This window comes from Lagenorhynchus albirostris, chromosome 18 (assembly GCF_949774975.1).
Source record: "Lagenorhynchus albirostris chromosome 18, mLagAlb1.1, whole genome shotgun sequence".
Classification (NCBI taxonomy): Eukaryota; Metazoa; Chordata; class Mammalia; order Artiodactyla; family Delphinidae; genus Lagenorhynchus; species Lagenorhynchus albirostris.
The window spans coordinates 13,784,389-13,798,183 of record NC_083112.1 but is presented as its reverse complement, the minus strand read 5'-3'; the positions used below and the strand labels follow the sequence as shown (position 1 = coordinate 13,798,183).

General features: G+C 45.1%; 1 protein-coding gene across 1 annotated transcript in view; it reads right to left on the bottom strand.

Annotated features, from left to right (window-relative positions):
• The window catches only part of FREM2 (FRAS1 related extracellular matrix 2), a 157,301-nt gene extending 149,443 nt beyond the window's left edge, over nt 1–7,858 (bottom strand). Inside the window, exon 1 of the mRNA XM_060129023.1 lies at nt 2,680–7,858. Within this exon, the coding sequence (XP_059985006.1) occupies nt 2,680–7,858 (5,179 nt within the window). The remainder of the gene's footprint in view (nt 1–2,679) is intronic.
• Nucleotides 7,859–13,795: the final 5,937 nt, after the last annotated feature.

Below are 13,795 nucleotides of genomic sequence, written 5' to 3'. Positions count from 1 at the left end.
CCTGGTAGTCACACCCTGGCTGCCTTTGGGAAATTTCTGAAATTGATTTCTAAATTATCTCCCACAAGACATTATTATGTATTTATTGTAGAGAAAAAATTCCGGGTACTTGAGACAAGTGATTTAGATGTGGGGTGGAGAGAGCAGGGAAGGGCACCTTGAGAAAGAGCAAAATTTGAAATAACTAAATAATTTCCTTAATTTGTCTAATTCTACCTCGTTTACTTTTCCTAATAGTGAAATTTAATAAGTTTTAGAAATAGTTTTTTTTCTCCTAGGGACCATTTAGTCAATTTAGTTGGCAATAGCCTTCCCAAGCCATATGTGCTAAGTGGACTTAATTCAGTGCATTGAAAATCCATCAAAATAGAGTTCATCTCATCCCTTCAAGATAAAACAAAAACAAAGAAAAAGACAGTACAGTTCTCACTTTAGTCACTGCTTTTAGTTTCTCTACTGTAAGAGCAGCATTGGTAGCTCTATAATGGAGGTTTCTCCATTTTTACTCACTTATCTAATCTCCATAAATAACTCCTATGAACCAAACTCCAGCCTCAACTTGTTGTAATGAGTCCTGTGTGATTAAATACCAACAATTTTCCTAGTCAACATTTGGGTTCTTATTGGAACGTGATGATTTCTTTTAAAATGTAACCTTAAAAATTTATCTTCACTTTTTATAATAAACTCATAGCTACTCTATATTTACAAATGACTATAAAAAGTAATCATGGTGACGTCAAGTCAGTGACAGATAGAGCAACAGCCTGTAATGAAATAGCAGAATTTTATGGCTCAATATTTAGGAAATAATATTCCAATATTTTGAGCTGTTGAACTTGGTCCATAGAATTTAAATTAAATCATTTGCTTATTTTCCTTCTTTTTTAAAAAAAAATCTCTAAAATCAGGTTATATTTTCTCATCAGAGGAGTCGTTTGAAGTAACATTTTCAATCCTGTAAAGAATATCCTTTCCATATTCCTTTCATCCGCTTTACTTTCCATGAAAATAAACCAGTCTAAGATTGCATGCATTTCTACCCTCAGAAAGCCTTCACACAAAAGTTTCCTGCTGGTCTGGCATGACACTGGCACTCTGAAGTTTTCCTGTCCCTGCAAGCCCTAGGATATAGTCAGGCTTTCAGCCAAGAATCAGGAGGTTGGAGTGTAGGGCTATTTGCCAGCATCTAAAACAGAGAAGCAGTTTACTTTAACACTACACTTTGCAACATCCATGTTTATTAAAGCATTTGTTATCTAAGAGCACAACACTGCTGCAGGAAAAGAACACTCCCCCTGGGAAGCCCTGGGGTTTAACTCCATCTGGTTTCCATTCTGACAAGGGTGAGATTTTCATGAAAGCAACCCAAAGCTCTTTGTAATGAAAGTCGCACGTTCTAGAAAACAGAGCTCTAACTCCCAAGCCAGCAGATTGAATGGGCTTCTCCCTTTAGTCACTGAGTAACTCTGTGCAGGTCACCTGCCCTTCCTGTCTCAGATTCTGTCCACACACAAAGAAAACTGAGGTTACAAAAATGCTTTGGTCTCAAGGATGCAGATGCTTCAGGCAACGGTGTTGGTTATTGTGTTTGAAACAGGGCAGAGAGGAGGTTTGAAATGAGAAAATGATTTCTTCCTTCTACTACTAATCTTGTTAACATATCTGCAGGTTCTTAACAATGAAGTGGTTGTATATTTTGGTGGTGGACTTATTGTCTTCTTATACATCATTAAGTATACTTTCTTTTCTTGTGTGGATTGTTGTAGCATGCCTTGTACATATGATCATTCTAAATCTAGATAGGTGTTTACCTCTTACGTCTTTGGACTGGTGTTAGCCTAAGTCATAAAGTCTTATAAAAATTATAAAATCTACAAAGTAAATATAAATACATCTTTTTATTTTCGCTACAAAGTTTCTAACAACTATACCAGACTTAGAACAAATCCTCTAAAAGAGCAATCAAAATAATATAAATTTGAAGGTTCTATTTGAATGGTGGGTGATGATAATAATAGTAATAATGTGGATATATAGAATTTAGAAAGCACATCTTTCTCTAAGATGCTAACATGCTTCATGAACTGTGTGCAGCATATAAAACAGGCTGCTCAGAGGACGGGTGTGGCTAACAGAGCAGAACTGGAAAGCCTGCTTTAAATTTAATTCACCAAAGTCGAGCTCCTCCTTTGACAATTTAGCTTGTATTTTCAAAATACGATACTCCTTCTAATAAAGGTCACTGCAGTAGGACATATGGCAAGAAGGGAGCTGTTCTCCCAGGAAAGAGAGTCCCTGTATTTTCACCTCCCCTTCATTTCCCTTCTCTTCCCTTCCCTTCCCTTGGACTCTAATTTGATGCTCTATTTACGAAGTTCTCAGTGACAGCCATATCTCAAGAAATTAGACTTGGAGTGCCTTTTTTTTTTTTTTTTTTTTTTTGCGTTATGCAGGCCTCTCACTGTTGTGGCCTCTCCCATTGCGGAGCACAGGCTCCGGACGCACAGGCTCAGCGGCCATGGCTCACGGGCCTAGCCGCTCTGCGGCATGTGGGATCTTCCCAGACCGGGGCACGAACCCATGTCCCCTGCATCGGCAGGCAGACTCTCAACCACTGTGCCACCAGGGAAGCCCTGGAGTGCCCTTTGATTCTCAAGAAAGAAAAATGAACCATACCTTGTGTAAACTGAGTCACACTGTGGTTGCCTTGGCCCAGGTTGAGGAGATATCCATGTCGAGGGGCCTCCGTCACAATAAACCTAAGAGAAAAACGTAAGCTGTCTCTGTCCTCCACTTTCAATACTTTTCTTGTGATCATGAACCCCAAGTGGCCTGTGGCCAGAGGGCGAAGTGTAGAAGCCCCTTTGTTCACTGCAATTTGGGGGACACTATTGTCAACAGCTAAGATCTGGATCTTCATCACTTGGGGTCTTCTTGTTTCAAATACTGTATCAGGGAAAACATAGAACTCTGTGTGGGAACCATCAGTCACCATGAAGGAGAAGCTGTCTTCCCTTGACTCGCTGCCATCATGTCTGTAGCTGATTAAGTTTTCATTCAAGTCTTGCTTGGTAAAAATCATGGCGGGTCTGGTATTGTTGAATAGGAGTTGACCATGAACAGGCACCTGGGTGATAGTGAATTTCAAGAGTTTGTCCGGAGTATCTCTATCTTCCACAGTGAGTTCGAAGGGAGTAATCAGCTTGTTTTCTCCTTCGTTGACAACCAGGTTATGGATGGTGACCACTGGCTTTTTGTTGTCCACATCACTGATGGAGATACGGAATGTCCGGAAGACGGGGTTACGTCCGTCAGTGACTTGAAACTCGAAGCTGTCCATCTTCACCTCATCGTCAGCTGTGTGGATGTAGTAGATTTTGTTGCCAGCCAGTTGGAGCTGAGTGAAAGATGTGATGGATACTCCAGGTTGGTCCGTGCATTCTAAGTGACCTCTCATGGGAGCCCTGGTGATGGTAAAAACTAAGTTTTCATCAGGACTGTTCAGGTCACTAGTGCTTAGTAGGTCTGTTGTGAGGGTGACCTTACCACCTTCTTTCAAAGACACTCCCTTACTTATCACATCAGGGAAGACAATGTCAAGGCTCCCAACAGACACATAAAAGTAACGATCTATAAGGGCATTTATTCCATCAGTCACATCAAATTTAATTAGATCCCGAATGCCCTCTTGCCCAAAATGGACGTACTGAATTAAGTTCCTGTCCACTTCATCCTGGGTAAAATTCATGCCCAGTGTGATATTTTCAAAGACACCTATAGGTTTTTGTCTCTGTAATAAGCCATGTCCTGGCCCATAACGAATAATATAAACCAAGGATTCGTCTTCAGAATCTAAATCAGTTGCCATTAATATTTTGTTGTTGATAATTTTGGTTTCCCCAATTTCTATTTCCAGTCCATTATTGATGGCCATTCTGGGGGTCTCATCATCAACGGGGATAATCATAATGATGACCATCTTTTCCACAGAGTGCTTACCATCTGTTAGTTTAATCATGAAACTGTCTTCCTGAGTCTCTGAGTCATCGTGCTCATAAATAATGCTGGAACTCTCTATGATCTGGTCCAAGGTGAAGCTTTCCACCAAAACCGTGCCATTTATCAGCTGGTTCATGATGTGACCGTGGGTAGGAAACTTGGTAACAGTGAAAGTTAAATCATCTGGGGGAACATCCGCATCAGCAGCATTGAGGATGGGCGTGTCGACCACCAGACTCATGCCTTCCATCACCATAAATTCTCTCACAAATATTTCTGGCTGTTCATCATTGGTGGGAATGATTATGATGGGGAAAAAATGTCTCTCTGAAAAGTTAATGCCATCAGAACAACGAAATATGAATCTGTCTTCCACCGGTTCTACTCCTTTATGGACACTCTGGACGTAGTTTATATGACCCTGCCTGAGATCTTTCAGAGTGAAAGCACTTATGGCAATTCCTGCTCTTGATTTTTCAGAGCCTGGGGCTGGAGAGATGTTCTCCACGTAACCTGAGGTAGGCTGAATAACTATGGTGCACAAGATGTCATCAGTGAGGGAATCAGTATCTTCAGCACTTATGTGCGTTGACGTTATAACACTTTTATCACCTTCCATCACTATAAACCGTTCACCTACAGAAATTTCTGGGGCCTGGCTGTCAACAGGGAGGATGGTCACCCACACGGTAACTCCTTGGATAGTATTACCACCTATTCTCCATTCTTGAGACATATCTGACAGACTCAGGTTGAAAGAGTCCTCCTTGGGCAATAGACCTATCTCCCCGCTAGTGTGGGCGTAAACGACTGAGCCCTCCAAGATGTCCCTTTGGGTAAACTGCTCTGCTGGAACTCCATTGACCAGGATTTCTCCACATAAGGGTGGATCTTCCAAGAGGAAAGTCAACATCAAATCATCAGTGTCTTCATCGGTCCCCTTGATAACACTGGCAGTGATTTCAGTAGCCCCATTTTCTAGAACATCTAGATAGGACCCCAGCGTGCCTGCAGGAAGGCTCGGCATGGGCAGCTCATCATCCACTGGCCGGACGTTCACTCTGAGAGTGATGGGCACCACATGGTGTCTGTCGCTGACCTCCAAGGAGCAACTATCAGTCAGAGATTCATCCCCATTATGGGCATAGGAAATCCGACCCTGTTTTATGTCCTCTAAGTGGAAAATCCCATCCACACTCAGTGTCTGTCCAGACATCCTCATGTGGCCATGTTTGGGTGCCTGTGTGAGAGTGAATGTGATGTGGGCCACATCAGTGTCTATATCATTCACACTCAACTCAGTCTCACTCAGGATGTGGTGGCCCTTTTCCTGAATAGTGAAGCCAGCGTTGAGGATCTCAGGTGGCTGGTTGTCCACTGGCTGCAAGTAAAGGGTGAAAGTGCCTGGAGCCACATTCCCAGCTCGGTCCTCCACCTGGAATTGGAACTGGGCCACTCGGGCAGCCACTCCCAGTTCTTGATCTGGAGGTCTGTAAGCAATTTTATGGTGGTTGACCTGGGCTTGTGTAAAATGGGCCACCACCGCTGAAGGGTTGTCCGTCAGGACCAAGGTTCCCAGTGGGGCTGGTGAGTGGTTTGTATCTGTGTCCACTGGGGGCTGTGTCACCGTGTAGCGTAGTTCTCGGTCGTCTGTGTCCAGGTCAGTGTAGTGCAGCCACTTCTTCCTCAGCGGTGTGAGCTGGGATTCCTGTACCACCATCCGAAGGGGGCAGCCGCCACCCAGCTCTGGAGGGAGGCGATCCACGGGATGAATGCGTATCACAAACCTCTGTAGCCCAGACCTGTTAGGGGGGTCATGGTTATCCTGGACTCGAAATGTGAACTGGTCCATGACTGGCCCAGGACTGTGAGGCCCAGTATGCCTGTAGAAAAGCCTCCCCTCCGTTATGTCTCGCTGCTGCCACTCCGTCACCGTCTTCTCATAGAACACTCCCTGTTTCCTCCAAGGGCCCCCGATCAGCATCTCTTCCTCCTGGGGAGGATGGGTTTGACGGAGAAGCAGATGCCCCGTAGTTGAGGAGGGCGACTCTAGCACAAAAAGCAGCAGACAGTCATCTGAGTCCATGTCAGCTGCGCTTAGCGCTTGGGGCAGGATGGGCACGGTTTCACCTTCTGCCAGTGTCAGCCCCGTGTTGGCATTGAGGACTGGCGGCTGGTCATCCACAGGCACTAAGGTGACAGGGAACAGGAACTGCACCTGGTGTCTGCGCCCTCCGTCCACCATTCGAAGCACGAGGTTGTCACTTAGGGAGCCATCTTTGTCATCGTGGTGGTAGACCACTTGGCCGGCTGCCAGCTCAGCTACCGTAAATGTCTTAGGGGCAGGGTTGCCACGTGAGGCACCCAGAAGGGCAAGGCGACCATGCCGGAGGCCAGCCACCACCTCCAGCTGTACTGCCTCTAGGTCATCCTCATCACTGATGACCAGGTTCTGTGGTCCACTGCCTGCAGGGCCGCTGAGGGGCCGAGACTGGCCCTCATAGAGAATGAGCCCAGTGTTCCGTGTGACCACTGGAGCCAGTGTGTTCATGGGCTTCACCACCACCATGAAGGCAAAAGGCTCTGAAGCTGCTCCTTCTGGGTCCACTACCTCCAGCTCCAGTTCAAAGAGACGCTCCTGGTCGGAGTCCTCAGAGGGCGGCTGATAGGCAATCTTCAGGAGGTGCAAATCCCTCTGAGTGAAGGACGAGAGGGGCAGGCTGCGATCATCAGTGCTCACCAGGTAGCCCTGGCCAGGCTGGAAAGGAGAGGTGAGATTGAAGATCAACAAGTCCGGGCTAGACTCAGCATCCTCGGCGGCCAACATGTCTGGCGTCAGGGCGGTCAGTACAAACTGGTCCACCTCCATCATCATCATGGCCACAAAGCTGGGCTTGGGTGCGGTGTTCTCAGCCCCTCCTCGGATTCTCACCAATACTTGGAAGTGCTCGCGTTTCAAAGCAGGGCTGCCCACAGGAGACCCTCGTGAGCGCAGCTCCACCACCATGGGCACCCAGTCCCTGTTTGGAGAACGGCTGGGGGCCGTGTGGCGGTAGCGCACGCCTAGCTCCTGGAAAGCTTTGCAGTCCATCAGGAGCGGCTCCTGGGTGCCCGCCTCGCTGGCACGTCCCGGGACTGACGGGTAGTGAAGGAGTTCCCCGTAGCGAGGCAGCGCGCCCAAGCCCGAAAGGATGCCCACGCGACACTCTTCAGCCTCGGGCTGGTAGGCGAATTCCAAGGTCCGAGCGTCCAGGGCATTGCTGGTGCCCAGCAGCTCCTCCACGACCAGGGGCAAGTTCCGAGTTACAACCTCCAGTTGGGTGAAGACTACCTCCACCTCCAGCACCAAGGGTAGCACTGCCGCCCCTCCCGGCGCGTCGTAGCGGAGCTGCAGCCGGACCCGATCCCGCGACGGGCTGCGCGCGCCCAGGTGCGAGTAGCGCACCTCGCCAGCGCCGAAGTTGCACGGGAAGCGCTTGGGACTCAGACGGCCGGGCCGCTGGGCCAGCGCATCGTTGTCTAGCACGGTCACTACGCAGCGATCCCCCGGCTGCACCTGCAGCACCAGGTCCTGCAACGGATCCAGCCAGACCTCACGGCCGAAGGGCACCCGGAGCCCGCGGTTCGCCGGCACTATGGCCTCTTCGGAGGGGACTCCTGCAACGCCCGCGAGATCCGGGGACAGCAACGCCCGGCCGGGGTCAGGGGGCTGTGCCCGGACGCGGCTTACCAGTGACAGGAGAAGCAAAAACAGCAGCACCAGCCGGGGCGGCGGCGGAGGCAACAGCTGAGAGGTGGTGGGGTTAGCTGCGTGGCGCGCGCGGGCAGTGATCCCGGGGGTCCGGGCTGCGTGCATGGTCCGGATGTTAGGGCTCGGACGGGTCGCCCTGAGAGCGCAGTCAGTCCCAGTCCGGGGCAGGTGGTAAGAGAGCCCTCCGGAAAGTGCCAGGAACTCCGCACGGCGCCCGGGGGTTCCTGCTGTAGCCGAGGCTGGACCAGAAGGATGGGAAAGAGGCTCGGCACGGTCCCCGGAGCTGCCGGGGAGGCTAAACCGTCCCGGCCGGTCCAGCTCCGCGGCTCGCGGCTCAGTCGAGCGGAGAACTGAGTCCCTGCACTCCTCCCTCCCAGGGCCCGGGACCCTGAGCTTTGAGGGAAATCCCTCCCCTCGCACCCCCTTACTCCAGTCCTCCCAGGAGGCCAATCGTCGGTCCCGGGAGGAGGCCCCGAGACGAGGGTTGGGTAGCGACTTCTGCCAATCAGCTCCTAGGGGCGGAGGCCGGGAAACCGCGCGGAGGGGAGGAGATAGAACGCGCGACGCGTTGTCCTGGAAGTGAGGGCGCTAGCTCCGCACTGCACTGCTGGGGTTGCGGCTCTCCAGCCCCAGAGCCGGAACACGCCGCCGAGCTAGATTCAACTTTTCCAGCTGCCTGCGATCCAGCAATACCCCCGTTTTAGCTCCCATCCCCCCAATTCAATGGGATCCCGCGCAGGGAATGCTTATGTCTCACTGTAACTTGCAAACAAACCCGAGAGGAAAGTTAGACGCAACGTGGCTTGCGTGTGAATCAAAACCCAGAGCAGTTTAGGGAGAAACTCTGGGGCCTTTGCGCATAAGAAGGAAAGATGGAATTAAAAGCCCGTCTAGAGCAGTTTGCGCCTCCCCTCGCCGTCTCCTCGTAAATTACAATGACTACAGTTCTCGGATTGGTGAGATTTTAACAAGCCCCTCCTTTGCGACCAAATTTCAGAGGAAAAGGAAAAAGGGGCGCTTGGAATGCGTGAGAAATGCCCTCAGAGCGGAATCGGGAGAGTCGCAGCAGAGGATACGTTCCAGGGTATGTAGCCCCCTGGCTCTTCCAAAGCCGCCGCTGTGGAGGTAGTGGTCACTAGAGACGTTCCTGTTCTCTTCGCAGTAATTAGACCAAGTACGAACTAGACCCGCGTGTCAGAATCACATTTCTTGGCCTGCCAGGAGAATTGATAAATATGCTGAGGGCGAACTGAAACAGGTTAGCTACCCTCAGTCAGCAGGTTTCCAAGTCAGACTCGAGCGCTGCCTGCCCCCTTGTGTTTGTCGGGTTTCAGAAGTGTGTGGATTCCCTTTCCGAAAGGTTTTCTTAACTGCTTCCCCCCACCCCCAAACCCCCAAACTAAAATGAATACTCTACCATTTTAGATTAGTTCTTTAGCAGTCTTGGTTATCCTGAGCAAAATGTTTTATTTTGGGTCATGTGCTTTTCTCTCCGATAATACAAATCAGATAATTAATTGGAATATAAAATTGAAATAATGGTCATCCTGCCCTTTTCCTGCTTAAAGGTATTTTAGATTTGGGGGGAAAAAAAGAAGTGTAAGACAGTGTTATTCCCTTTTACATTTCAGTCTAAATTGAAGATATAAGAGGCATACGCGGGTACATTGCAGTGAGAAGCAGTTATCCCTTTAAACCTTTTGTGTCTTTCTCCTGAGCTCCCCCAGTTTAGGGTTTTGATCCCTGCCTGAAGCATTGAGAGCTATTTTCAAGGCCACAGCATCACCTCTGTGCATAAGTAGTGCTGAGTGATAATCAGAGACGGCTCCAGGAAGCCCGCTGGGCAGTGTCTGACCCTGGGAGTCGAGAGGGAGAGAGAGACTAATTTTAAGTGAGCCACTTATCCAAACAAATAACATTTAGTTAATTGAATATGTTTCAGCTTATTCTACACATATTGTACTTTTAGGGAACTTTGAACTCCCGCTTACAATTGATACATACATTTCACAATTTAGTACAAAACGAATATCCAGGAACACAGAAGGGATGTGACCAATCTTTTAAATGTATGAGAAAATCCCCAACCAACTCTTCAGCAATTTCCAATCTGCTTTGGGCATTATTATTGTCTAATTTAGTATGCTTATTTACTATTACATACAGAATTCAAATTGTAGTAACAAGGAAAACATCTATTATGTCCTATTCACAAATAAAACAAGTGGGAAGATGCCAAGTGAAATAGGACATCAATTTCAGAATATGGTTCTTTATATATTGTATTTCAAATTCTGGTTATGTGTCTTGATTGAAAAACGTCAGCTGGAAGCCAAGTCATCCTTATTCAGGCATTGTGACTCTGGGTATGTTCTGACCAGAATGAGACCATCATCCTGACCCCTGATGCTTCCCAATGGCTCCAGGCATTTCCTTTCTTCCTTTTAAAGTCCAACTCTGTTTGACTTGCAAGCAATGATAAGATCAGCATCTGAGGTATGGCAGTATGCCCGAAGGGCAGAGTTCAATATTTTGTTTCATGGGAAGAAGAATAGAGGTCCACATGTATTTTCAAGTAGCCTAAGGAAATCAGTAAATTATAATCTTTTTTGACTTTTTAATTTAGCCTGCCTTGACTGAAGTGATGGAATGATTCTTAGGAATTATTATTATTTTTTGGTAAATGTCTTAGTTATTTGGGTTTTTAAAATTACATCGAAGGTAACACATACTGTCATTTGCTTAAATATATTTTGCATTGATGATCGTTGATATAATAGTGAAATATTAAATTCTCATCTGAAAGCAAATATTATTGGTGGTAATGATCTCACATTAAGATAAATGGCTCAGTGTTAAAATATTTCTATACTTAAATTAGCAAGGATATTTTATGGCCAACATTCACAATATTACAAGAGACAAAATAAGTTGACAAGCTTGTAATTTTTTTAAATCTGAGCTTAATTCTTCAGTTCTTACCTTTTAAAGCTTTTAGACAATTGCTGTATATATTCTGGGGAAAATATCCTCTATAATAAATTCTTAAATTTGTTTACTCTATGAAAAACACACCAGAATGTCTCCTCAAATCAACTTAAAGCTAAATTTATTGATCGTTAAAACTCAAATGAAAAAAAAAAACAAAAAAAAAACTCAAATGACTTCTGACCTAAGGTTAAGCACCAGAGGATTTGTGCCCTAAAATAAAAGAGGTAATGTGATGAATTTAAGATGCAGGCAAGATATTCATGTAGAAACTGGACAATGGGTTTGGTACTCTAAGGTAAGACTGGAGCTAAAGATACACCTGGTTACATTTTGATTGTTACAGTGCCACTTCAGGGTTTATTTCACGTTATGTTCCTCTACTGGCTCAAAAGACTCCAATAGAGATTGCCTCATAGGCGCCTTAAAAATACTTACAGATGAGTGATTGAAGCTTTATGTCAAAAATCTGTAATCGTTCTCAATAGAATTTTATTCTTGGATAGCTTCAAAACCATGGCTTCCTATAAATCCAAACTTAACTGATTTCAGAGCAGTGCTGAAGGGGTAAACAGCCCTGCGCTGACTGACCAAGAGCTGGGTTCCAGCCTTGGCTCTGACACCCACTGTGTGACTTGCAGCAGTTCCCTTTGTTTTGCAACCACAGTCTCCTCAACTATAAAACAAGGGACTCAGTCTTTGTGGACAAATTCCCCTTTGGTTACCCTTTGGGTTTTGGTATTTGGTGCCATAAGACCAAATTTATGGATGACCCGCCATTTTCCTTCCTTACGTTCTGTGCTCAGAAGCAATAGTTTTCATTCTTGCCAGAAAGACTGACTCTGTTAATAAAAAATAAGTCACTACTACTAGGTTAGAAAACTTAGAACTCATAGCTTGTGCGCTTTGCCAATAAATCGATTGTTCCTTTTTCGATTGTATGACAATGTTTGTATTCATTGACATGGGCAGTTTACATACAACATCATTAAGTGGCTATAGTTTTTAATCAACAAGAAAATCAAAATTAAAATCTGGCAATACAAAACTAAATTAAAATTCATTATGAGGATAGGTAAATTTTCAAGATGGATCTATCATAAGGTGATACAAATAGTGTCATAAATACCCAGATTTTCCAGACGAAGCTATGTTCAGATGGGGGTCTACTATGTGGAAAAAGAAAGAACACTGGACTAGAAGTCAGAAAACCCTGCTTTGAAGTTGGCTTTTCCACTTACTTGCTTGGAGCTGTGGACAAGTCACTGTCTCCGTTTCTAAAAATGTGATTGGAGAGGAGAGAAGGAAGGTGAAAATACCACCTTGACTTTCCTCATGAAGCTATAGGAAAGATGAAATAACAAAATGTATATGTATTTATGTATATGCATATATGCAAAGTTGAAATAAAGAAAAATGATCACTGTTTTCAAATACCTTTCTATATCTAAAAATATATAGGTATAGATAGATAGAGATATATTCCAAATTTTTATGAAGTAAAGATAGCAAACTCTTAGTTTCTCTTTGGTTCTCATCTCATTTTCTGAAGTTATTTCTTAGTATCTTATTAGTGAAAGTGAAACATTTGATTGTGATTATAACAAATAATATATCCTAATTATATCTATTAATTGTTCTATCAGTTTTCCTCTCTTGCTTGGATTTCCAATCTTCCTAGTTGTTTCATCTTTGCTTAAAATCTTGCTTAATTTTTCCTATTTTGTAGAAAACAATCTCCCTCAGTAGCAATACCCCCTCAAACTATGCACACATCTCGCTCTTTCTGAATCTTTTGAATCTTCTGAATCTACTATTTCAACTTCCTTACCAAACAGATTTATAAACCTTCTATCAGGTGACGTTCGCCCTGCAAGTTTTCTTGACCATGACTTCCCTCATTCTCTGGAGTCATTAAGCTGGAGAGAATCTACCTCCACAATGTCATTCACAACTGTCCTCTCTTCCCAGTCCTGTCTGGCATCATCCTAGTTCAGTTCAACATTATTCTTCTTTTAACTTTCTTCAAATTCCAGTCTCCTTACTGTTGTATCTGTCATTCTATGCATCTCTCCAGAAAAAAAGTTCATCTTTGATCACAGCATTTTGCTATAATCTCTTCTGGCTTCCCATTGTCTGTCAAGTAAAACACACTGTCTTCATCTTTATATTTTATGCTAAACTATACATTGTCCGGGGATTGAACGTGCTGTCATCCTTCTAGATCTTTGCTCATCTCACCTTTTTAACCTTCACTTTTTAGCCCACCATGCTCCTTCTACCTGCAATGTTCTCCTTCTCTGCCCACGGGAGTCTATCAGAAATTTAAGAACTACAAGAACCTTATAGACCATTTATAATACCATAACTTCCTCCTTTCGTAGGTGAGGAAACTGAACCAAGGAGGTTGAGATCTGGGTGTAGAGCTGGAGAGGAAAAGAGAGTCCTAGCTCCAACTGCAAAGCCAGTGTCTGTATCCTCTTTTAAGCTCCAATTCAACCTTTAAAGCTGATGTCAAATATTCACTCTCCCATGGAATCTTTGCTCATCTACTCAACTTAGTACACGCTACATGTGTTTGACTCTTTCTCCATCCTCTTCCCCCTGCACCATAGGCCTTTGCTTGCGTTTCTCACCTGAAACCAATTTTACTGTATGTTGTGGTATTGTCATTGTCTTCTTGTGCCCATCACTATTTTGAAAGCATCTTGAGCACACAGCCTGATGAATACTTGCTCATCCTTTACCTCCATAAAGACATTAATAAACACCTATTACATGAAATTAGATCACATTTTATTCTTTTCCAAGCCAGATTGAAACAACTTGAAACAACTCAGCCAGATTTCACAACACCTTCGGGAGGTAGCCAGGTATATTATTCAGTTTTCTTAGTAGCAAGCAGAAGAGAATTAAGCAAAAAAGAAATGAAAAGATATTGGATTGCTCTCATAATTTCTGGGAAGGCAATAGCAGAAGGCTCAGAAAAGTGAACATGAACCGAAAAGCCTAGGCAACCAGAAGCAAAGTCCTGCTTGGCAAGGGTCTTGTGGG